At 44.4% G+C, this 10154-nt stretch overlaps 1 protein-coding gene across 1 annotated transcript in view; it reads left to right on the top strand.

The window, feature by feature from the left end:
- Positions 1-17: 17 nt before the first annotated feature.
- The window catches only part of ZMAT2 (zinc finger matrin-type 2), a 31400-nt gene continuing 21263 nt past the window's right edge, over positions 18-10154 (top strand). The window contains exon 1 of the mRNA XM_054985098.1: positions 18-76. Within this exon, the coding sequence (XP_054841073.1) occupies positions 59-76 (18 nt within the window). The 5' untranslated portion in view covers positions 18-58. The remainder of the gene's footprint in view (positions 77-10154) is intronic.

The raw sequence follows: 10154 nt of genomic DNA, 5'->3' as shown, positions 1-10154 counted from the left end.
GATGACGCGCTCGAGGGTGAGCGAAGTTTTCCGGCTTCCGGAACGCTTCGCAGATAAGATGGCGTCGGGCAGCGGGGTAGGTGATGGGCCGGGTGGGGGCGAAGGGCGAAAGCCCGGGCCGCGGTGCCTCCCGTTGCCCGGCGTAAGAGGGAGGCGGAGGCCGCGGGCCTTGCCAGGTTTCCTTGGCGGTCATGAAGGGCTTGGCCCCGAGGGTGGCGGTCCCAGTCGCCGAAGGGGCGGGCAGGCGCCTCGGGGGCCGCAGTGCCGATCCCGGCCGTGCTCCCGAGCAGAGCTTCCTCAGCGCGCCTTCCTCTCTTCCATAGGCACGTGTAGGGCGGCGGGCCAGGTCTACTGCGGCAGGGGTAGCGGAGAGCCTGGCGGGCATCTTCCGAGATTGAGGGCGCCTGCAGACGTGCGTTGGGAACCTCATGTTTGTGGCGCTTAACGCTTTTTAGGAGTGCCCCTGCCGGGCCCCCAGCCACCCCTGAATTGCTTTCTTAAAAGCTGCTTTTTACAGTGCACGTCTGTATCGACCCTCAACAACCGGCTGTGTCTCATCTCTGTTTTACACATTGCACAGAATCAAATTCAAATTTGTCATCAAGCTTGCCAGAGCTTCCTTTCCCAACTCACCCTGTTAAGTTTCACAGTCCATCATTTATGTATAGATTTGCCAACAGTGATTTTTTCCCCTGTCAGCATTCCTTTTTTGTTTTACACTAATAAAATAAAAATACAATTCACCATTGGCTTTCGCCAGAAGCCAAACTTGGCCACTTGCTTTGCACCACCTTTTCTGGATAAAATCTATTTTAGCAGCCTTAGAATAGAATTTTGTGTTCATGGTTATGCCTTAATTATTTTGCATTAAAGAAATACACTGTTAAAAATGTTATATGGACATAGACCGAAGGATCCACAGCCTGATACAGAGTTGGGCGCTCTTAAGTCCATTGAAATCCATGACTTTAGGCATGCTTAACTCTGTGTAACACATGCATGTATTTGACATTGCTGATGTAGATGAATCCAGAGGAGTTAGCCGTGTTAGTCTGTAGTAGCAAAATAAAAAAGAGTCCAGTAGCACCTTTAAGACTAACCAATTTTATTGTAGCATAAGCTTTCGAGAATCACGTTCTCTTCGTCAGATGCATGGAGGGCAGAAGGAAACTGGATGTATATGGAGTATCAGTTACCTGGTCTTGTTATACGCAAAAACCAGAAGATAAAGCTGGCACTCTGTTTATGCACCAGTTGTCTGCTGTCTGTTTTCTACCTGTAATGAAAATATATGATGTCAGGATTACATGACATATTTAATCAGGCAGCTGAAATTCTGGGTTCTGCAATATCCATGTTTTTACATAATCTGCATCATTCTCTGAACTGTAAGAGTACTGCAGCTAAAAATGTTTTAAGCTTGTCAATATGAAAAAAATGTCTTAAGGATGATGAATTGCATGCTGATGGTTAGTGGGTTCCAGGGAAGGAGATTTGCTCATGCATTTTGGTGAGAAAGGAAAGGCTTTCCAAAGCTCCTTAGGGTTCCGATGCATGCACACAGCATTTCGTGAGCAGAGGCATCATGTTTCATTTCAGTGCTGGTGAATGGTTTGTGTTCTCAAATAGGTTCTATGATATGAAAGTGTTTAATGAAATCACTGCATTTCTGGAGCTTTTGTGGGGGCGGGTGTCATGTTCATACTGAAATCACAGTATCAGGGTGCAGAAGTTCTTAGTGTTTTGCTGCTTTAAGATTTATCTTCCCCATAGTTTATGAAGCTTACAGTTTAAAGCTAAGGCAATGTAAAGAATTCTCTTGCTGCATTTGTGCAAAGGTATGCATTGATAACTAGGAATGGATGTAGATTTTCTGGAAAAATTAGAATTTGAAAAATTTCCAGAAATCTTTCTGGAAAATTATCTGATTCTCTAAATAGGATGTGTTCTTTATTTTGTCTTATATTTAGTGAATAAATTGCAATTTCCCCCTGTTAAATTTATGCCCCCTAGTAACAATTAGCTGAACTCAAGTATTTGACTAAGAAAAAGAAGTCAAGCATGTTTTAAATACTTTTTTCAAAGAACTTCATGTGGAAATTATTGTATTGGTATAATACTTGTAAAAATGTAAAGACAATATAGCATGTTTAAATTTAAGGGGGGGAATCAAAGGCACTGAACACTAATTTTAGCACATCTGCAGAACTATGTATAACAGATTGTAGATGTAGTTTTCTGCTCATCTGTTTCAGCAGCCTGGGGCAGAAGCCAGGCTTGAAGCACAGAGCAGCTTGATGCGAACTGGTCACTGCAGCTGTTTGTCTATACAAGGCTCAGCGGGTGATTGGCAATGCACTATGAACCAGACCACTGCTCCTGTTGAAGGGCTGCCTGCAAAGAGTCCAAGCAGATCCAAGAGCAATAATGAACAATGTTTTGCAGTAGCAGCAATCAGAGAGCTCCTAAATGCTGCCCATGGCTTTCTTGAGGTTCCCCCAGCCCCACTTCTCCTTGGGGGCTCCCACAAGGTGGGATATAACCATTGGCTCCATGTCTGCACTCCTCCTCTGCAGAGCAGTGCATTTCTACTGAGTCTGCACTCTCTTGGGGCTGCTGTAATGGGGTTTAACCCAGTAAGGCAATAGGCACCATTGGTGTTTGGCCAGCTGTAGCAACATTCAGATGGGGTTAGTACATATTCCTAGCAACAGTTGAAGGGGGAAGGGTAACCAAAGCAATGCACAGAGTTGCTTCTTGGAGAGGGCAGAGTAAATAGTTGTAGCTGTCACAGCCTGAGGCAAGAAATCCCATCCCATGCTTGCTTTGTTTGATCTTGGTATTCTGAAAATCAGTACTTATAACTCTTTTTAGAAGAGTTCGTCATGTGCTTCAACAGTATTGTTCCTTGTCTCTTGTCAGAATGTGTAGCGCTCCCTTTTTGTGCAAAATGCCCTTCCTGGAGGGTTCTCATCAACTAAGTGTCTCCATGTATGCTCTGAGTGTGTACAATATGGAGCCAGAGATCTTGCCTCTTGCCCTTTTACCTGAGGTGTAGGTGTCCTGGCTGGGGTTTCGGTAGTGCTTAGGAGGGCTGTATAAAGATACACTGGGGTTTTCGGTAACATAACATTACTCCAGGGATGAGAGCTGAAGAGGCTTAGAGTGCCAGCTAAGCTCTGCTGGTCTGACGAAAGGCCGCTGGCTCTGCCGTAGTCCACAGCAGTGCCAGATTTACACTGGCAGGAGGCTTGGTGCTAACCCATTTTTGGGAAGTACCAACATAGAGCTTATTTGCCATCTTGTCTTTCAGAATGGCTAGGATGATTCTGTCAATCTACAGTGGTTTATGCAAATAGCAGGGAGAAATTCCTGGGTATAAATGCTGCTGCGGCTTCTTTTTTTTTTTTTGCTTTCCACACAAAACTGTTTCTGCTATAGCACGCCCTTCTTCCAAGGCATTCAGGGCAGTGCATGTGGTTTCTCTTCCCTCCCCTTGATATCACCTCAAGGAGGTAGGAGGGGCTGAGAGCATCAGACATACAAACTTTGTGGCTGGGTGGAGATTTAAGCCCAGTCCAGCACTAACCATTCCACCACACTGTGTCTCCGTTTGTTTTTCCTTGGGGTTTTGTCCTCAGTTTTTCATTGGACTCTTTATCTGTTGTAAAAAGAAGAGAAGTCTTACTTGGAGATTATGGGAAGCTTTCCTATTCTGGGTGCAGATCAAAGTTTCCCTTCCCCTTCTGTGCACCTCCTTACTCTGGTATCTGTTAAGACCTCTCCTGTTGTTTTTGTTTATGTACATTTATTTAAGGCCTTTCTCTTCAAGTGTGTGCAAGTCTAGTATGTTGCAAAGATGCAATCAGCTTTCAGATTGTTGATCAATGTGTATCTTTGGAGAATCAAAGCATAATGATTCAAGCTGGGCTTCCTTGGTTAGAAGCAACTCTTAGTCCCCAGGTGGGATCAAGCAGCTTCATGTTTAATTGCAAAGATGCCTTCAGAATAGAAGGGACTGTTCTTGTAAGATTCATCCTGAGTACTTGTGGTGAAAGGTGAACAAAAGAGTACCTTATAGCATCTTGTAGGCTAACGGATTTCTTGAAGCATAAGCTTTTGTGGGCTAGAACCGACTCCGTCAGATGTATGGAGCGAAACCTCAGCCCTTGGATATATGAAAAAACATGCACAAGCTTTTTCTCCCTCTCTTTCATAATAGGAAAGTTGAACAGCAGTTTAAAGGCTAAGGAATACAAGAAGTATAATAATTTCTATGTAAATGTGATCTTTCTGTGCACATTCAGAAATGTACATGATTGTTTACTGAACAGTTACTCTTGTATGCTTTTGAGTTGCATAGAAATATAACTGGCATTTCATAGCCTTTTACCCACAGTGTTTACAGATTTGTCTGTCTTTGGGCTGATGTTTGACTTTGTGCATCTAATAAAGTGTGTTGTACTGCATGAAAGCTTATTCTAAAATTTGTGAGCCTTGAATTGCAAGCCTCCTCTGTAATCTTGCTACAACTCAGTTACCCCTGCTGTAACTTGATGACGTATAGAAGCCCCTGAACAGTATTGGCCATGGGCAGCAATTGACAGCCCTCCTCCCATAGCAACACATGACTCTTGAAAGTGTGCCTGCAGCAGTGAGGAATGGAATCAGTTTGAAAAAATTCTTGCTTTGAGTGGCTGGTAGTGCTCAAGATAGACTCCCTACTAATCGCAGAAGCACTTCATCCTGTCAGAATCAGCTCCGCTGGGCAACTTTGCATTCTCCATTCAGTTGCTCAAATGAATAGGTCTTAAGATTTGTGTGTTAATAGGTATGTATGGCAGAACAATAAGAAAAACACTTTGACAGTCCCAAGCCCTTGGATTATGAACCTAGCTCTTCTGTGGTCCTTGCTCAGCTGTTGGATCTGATCAGGTGGTCAAATGTTTTGATGCTGGGCTCTGAAATATATATTGTCCCAGGGTCTGTATCTTGACAAATAATGTAAAAGGGGGGGGGGTGGCAGAAACTGCCACTTGCCAGTTCCTGCTAAACCCTTTTCATAGAATCATCAGGTTGGAAGGGATCTCTAGGGTCATCTAGTCCAACCCCCGGCACAATGCAGGAAATTCACAAACACCCCCCAACTGCCCCAGTGACCCCTGCTCCATGCCCAGAAGATGACGAAACACCTTCAGGATCCCAAGCCAGACCAGCCTGTGGAAAACCACCATCCGACCCAACCCCAAGGTGATGATTGGCACCACCCTGGGTGTGTAAGAAGGGCCATGTAAACCAAGCACTGATGCAACTCATTTGCCCTCCCCCTCATGATCTGCCCAGGCTCACAGAATCAACATTGCTTTCAGATGGCCATCTAGCCTCTGCTTAAAAACCTTAATAGAAGGAGAGCCCACCACCTCCCGAGGAAGCCTGTTCCACTGAGAGACTGCTCAATCAGGAAGTTCTTCCTAATGTTTAACTGAAAACTCTTGATTTAATTTCAAGCTGTTGGTTCAGGTCTGACCTTCTGGGACAATGGAAAACAACTCTGCACCATCCTCTATAATGTAGCCCTTCAAGTACTTGAAGATAGTTATCATATCACCTCTCAGTCATCTCCTCTCCAGGCTAAACATTCCGAGCTCCTTCAACCTTTCCTCATAGGACTTGGTCTCCAGACCCCCCACCATCTTCGTTGCCCTCCTCTGGACACGTTCCAGCTTGTCTATATCCTTAAATTGTGGCGCCCAAAACTGAACACAATACTCTAGGTGAGGTCTGAGCAGAGTAGAGTGATACCATCACTTCTCGTGATCTGGACACTATGCTTCTGTTGATATAGCCCCAAACCACATTTGCCTTTTTAGCTACCACATCACACTGCTGACCCATGTTCAGTGTATGGTCTACTAAGACCCCTAAATCCTTTTTGCACATACTACTGCCAACACACAAGTCTCCTCTGTCCTGTAATTATGCTTTTGATTTTTCCTTCCTCAATGCAGAACTTTGCATTTATCTCAGTTGAAATTCATTTTGTTTTAGCTCAGTTTTCCAGCCTGTCAAGATCGTCCTGTATCCTGGCTCTGTCTTCGACCGTATTTGCTACCCCTTCCAACTTAGTATCATCTGCAAATTTAATAAGCATTCCCTCTATTCCTTCATCCAAATCATTTATAAAAATGTTGAACAGAACAGGTCCCAGGACTGATCCCTGAGGCACTCCACTTGTTGCTCTTCTCCAGGAGGATGAGGAACCATTAACTAGCATGCTTTGGGTGCGATCTGTCAACCAATTACAGATCCATCTAATAGTAATAGGATCCAAACCATGTTTTACCAACTTGTCAACAAGGATATTTTGTGGAACTTTATCAAAAGCCTTACTGAAATCGAGATAAACTATGTCTACAGCATTCCCTTGATCCGCCTTGATACTACCTTTCTCCCTTGAGAAAGGTAGTAACTTTCTCAAAAAAAGAGATAAGGTTAGTCTGACATGACTTGTTCTTGAGAAACCCGTGCTGGCTCTTAGTAATCACAGCCTTCCTTTCTAAATGCTCAAGGACTGACTGTTTTATGATTTGTTTGAAGACTTTTCCAGGTATAGATGTCAAGCGGACAGGTCGCTAGTTACCTGGATCCTCCTTTTCCCCCTTCTTGAAGACGGGGACAACATTTGCCCACCTCCGGTCTTCTGGCCCCTCGCCTGATCTCCAAGAATTCTCAAAAATAATGGGCAGAGGCTCAGAAATTACATCTGCGAGTTCTTTTAGTACCCTTGGGTGCAATTCATCTGGCCCTGAGGACTTAGTTCCATTTAAAGAAACTGGGTGTTTACATACTACCTCTATGCTGATCCTGGGCTGTAACTTCCTTCCCCCTTCATGTATTCTGTTATTGCCATGTTGAGTACCGTCTTCCTTGCAGGAGAAGACTGAGGAAAAGTAGGAATTGAGCAGTTTTGCCCTCTTTCATCACCTGTTAAACTTCCACTTCCCTGTCCCTGCAATGGGCCTACCATGTCCTTGCTCTTTTTCTTACTTTGAACATAAGCAAAGAACCTTTTGTTGTTGTTTTCCACATCTCTTGCTAGCCTAAGCTCATACTGAGCTTTAGTTTTTCTAACACTCTACAAGATTAGGTTATTTGTTTATATTCATCCTTGGTTATTAGGCCCTCCTTCCATTTCCTAAATGACTCTTTTTTATTTCTCAATTCATTAGAAACTGTTAATGAAGCCACCTTGGCTTCTTTAGGCTCCTCCCATTTTTCCTTCTCATAGAAATCGTTTGTGATTGTGCTTTCAATATTTTGCTTTTAAGACACTCCCACCCCTCTTGAACTCTCTTCTTATGTATTTCTGACCATGGGATTCTACCCAGAATAGCTTTCAGTTTGTTAAAATTTGCTTTCCTGAAGTCCAACCTATATGTCTGACTATATACAGCTTTTCCTTACCCCGGGACTGTAAATTCCAAAATGTCATGGTCACTGCTACCCAGGGTGCCCACTACTTTCACCTTGTCAACCAGTTCTTTCCTGTATTGTCGAAGGCTTTCACGGCCGGAGAACGATGGCTGTTGTGGGTTTTCCGGGCTGTATTGCCGTGGTCTTGGCATTGTAGTTCCTGACGTTTCGCCAGCAGCTGTGGCTGGCATCTTCAGAGGTGTAGCACCAAAAGACAGAGATCTCTCAGTGTGGAGAGATCTCTGTCTTTTGGTGCTACACCTCTGAAGATGCCAGCCACAGCTGCTGGCGAAACGTCAGGAACTACAATGCCAAGACCACGGCAATACAGCCCGGAAAACCCACAACAGCCACAGTTCTTTCCTGTTGGTGAGAATCAAGTCCAAGATAGCAGACCCCCTTGTTTCCCTCTCTACTTTCTGAAAAATGAAGTTGTCAGCAAGACAAGTCAGGAATTTATTTGACTTTTCATTTTTAGCAGAGTTAGACCTCCAACAGATATCTGGGTAATTGAAATCTACAATGACCACTGTGTCCTGTCTCTTTGTGAACTTTGTAATTTGTTCTAAGAGTTTCTCATCCAAGTCCTCTGCTTGGCTTGGTGGTCTATAGCAGACCCCCACCATAGTATCAGTATTATTTCTTATTCCTTCTATTTTTACCCAGAGACTCACAACTGAATTTCCATGCTCAATTACATGTATTTCCTCACAAGTTTATACATCCTTTATACATAATACTACTCCTCCCCCCTTCCTTATTTGTCTGTCCCTTTTGAACAGGTTGTATCTCTCAGTCCTAGTATTCCAATTGTGAGTGTCATTCCACCAAGTTTCAGTAATGCCTATTATGTCATAGTCCCCTTCCTGTATTAAGACTTCAAGTTCCTCCTGCTTGTTTCCCATATGCTGTGCATTAGTGTAGAGACATCGGAAGCCCTGAGTTATATGCCCTGAGGTTTTTGTTTCTGTGTTTACCTGCGAGTTAATGTTTCCTAGTATATGTTCCACTTCCTGCAGGTTCCCTTCTCCAGTTATAGGTTTTGAATTATTCTCTCTCTCCCCCACAGGATTTAGTTTAAAGCCCTCCTTACCAGGTTTGCAAGGCTCTTAACAAACACATTTTTTCCTATCCTCATGAAGTGCAAACCATCTCTCAATAGAAGAGCTTCATCTCAGAAACATAAGCCATGGTTCAAAAAACCAAACCGCTCCTGATGATACCATCTACGTAGCCAGTCATGTATTTGCAGCATTCTCCTTTCCCTTCCTAAACCATGGCCTATGACAGGAAGAACTGACGAAAACACAACCTGTGCTCCTAGGTCCTTAACCTTTTTACCCAGAGCCACATAGTCTCTTTTAATACATTCTGGACTGTACTGGGCAATATCATTTGTTCCCACATGTATCAAGAGGAAGGGATAATAATCTGGATTTGATAAGTCTTCCTACCCTTTCTGTCACTTCCTGGATGTGTGCACCTGGTAGACAGCATACCTCTCGAGATGACAAGTCTGGTCAGCACACTTTACCCTCTACCCCTCTCAGTAGGGAGTCCCCATTTACCAGCACACGCCTTTTCCTATATTGAGGAATGGAAGCTCGAGTCCTCTCATCCACAGGGGCTTGAGAAATTTCTTTCAAGTTTCAAGGAGTCTGGGGGAGTAGCTCTTGATCCAGTGGTTCAGAATCAATATCTATGGGGAGATCCTGGAACCGATTGCTTAGCATCAGAGGTTCAGAATGTCTCTGGATTATCCTGCTCCTGTGGGTTACTTTCTTCCATGTGCCCACCTCTTGTCGTGGGTGCTCCTCCAAATCCTGAGATCCCTTTCCCTCCTCCAAATCCTGAGATACTTTCCCCTCCTCTTCCTGTTGCCCTCTGAAAAGTGCTTCATGCATCCCGTCCATGTACTCTTCACCTTCCCTTATTAAACTGAGTGTGGACAAGTGTGCCTCATGTCCCTGTATCTTCTCCTCCAGTAGGCCTACCAACTTAACACTTGCTGCAAGTGTCGTTGCTGTTACCCTCAAGTAAGAATACAAACATGCCACAGACTGTACGTATCACTGCCTCAGCTCTCTCACCTGCCATGCTGCTGCAATCTATTTCAAAGGTGGTTCAGGTTTTATGATACTTCCCTGATGATTCCCCTGCTAAACTGCCTCAGAAGACTACTTGTGAATGGTTGGCAGAACCAACTGGCATCACTTCATAGATAGTAACTTCAGCAAATTCCCCCAGCAGTTAAGGAAGGCAACAGAAAAAGACTCACTGCTCTAGCAGCTCCTTTTCCTGCTCCTCCTCAGAGCCCAGATGGCTGTGATGTGCCTCTGGTGAGGAGGAGCCTAATTCAGTTTAAGGCTCATTCAGTAGTGGGTGAGGCCAGCAGTTAGCCCCAGGCAAAACAGGCACTCTCCAATTAGTAACAATCCCCTTCTGCAGTCAGCCCCAACTCAGGCAAAAGAGACAAACAGAAACACTCCAAGGGGCACCACTTTGAAATGTAACAACCCATAGTTAACACACACTCGTTTGAAGCCTCTAGCCACTAGCAATGGGGTGAGGCCCTGCAGGGAGGAGAATGGTATCAAGTATTTGCCCCTCCCCGCTTACCGTGAGGCTTGATGCCAGCATGTTGAGAATGTCCCTGCTGCTGACGTGACGTGTTTCTGTTG

The sequence above is a fragment of the Eublepharis macularius genome, chromosome 7 (assembly GCF_028583425.1).
Source record: "Eublepharis macularius isolate TG4126 chromosome 7, MPM_Emac_v1.0, whole genome shotgun sequence".
Taxonomy (NCBI): Eukaryota; Metazoa; Chordata; class Lepidosauria; order Squamata; family Eublepharidae; genus Eublepharis; species Eublepharis macularius.
The sequence above is the reverse complement of the archived record's forward strand: the minus strand, read 5'-3'. Positions and strand labels throughout refer to the sequence as shown.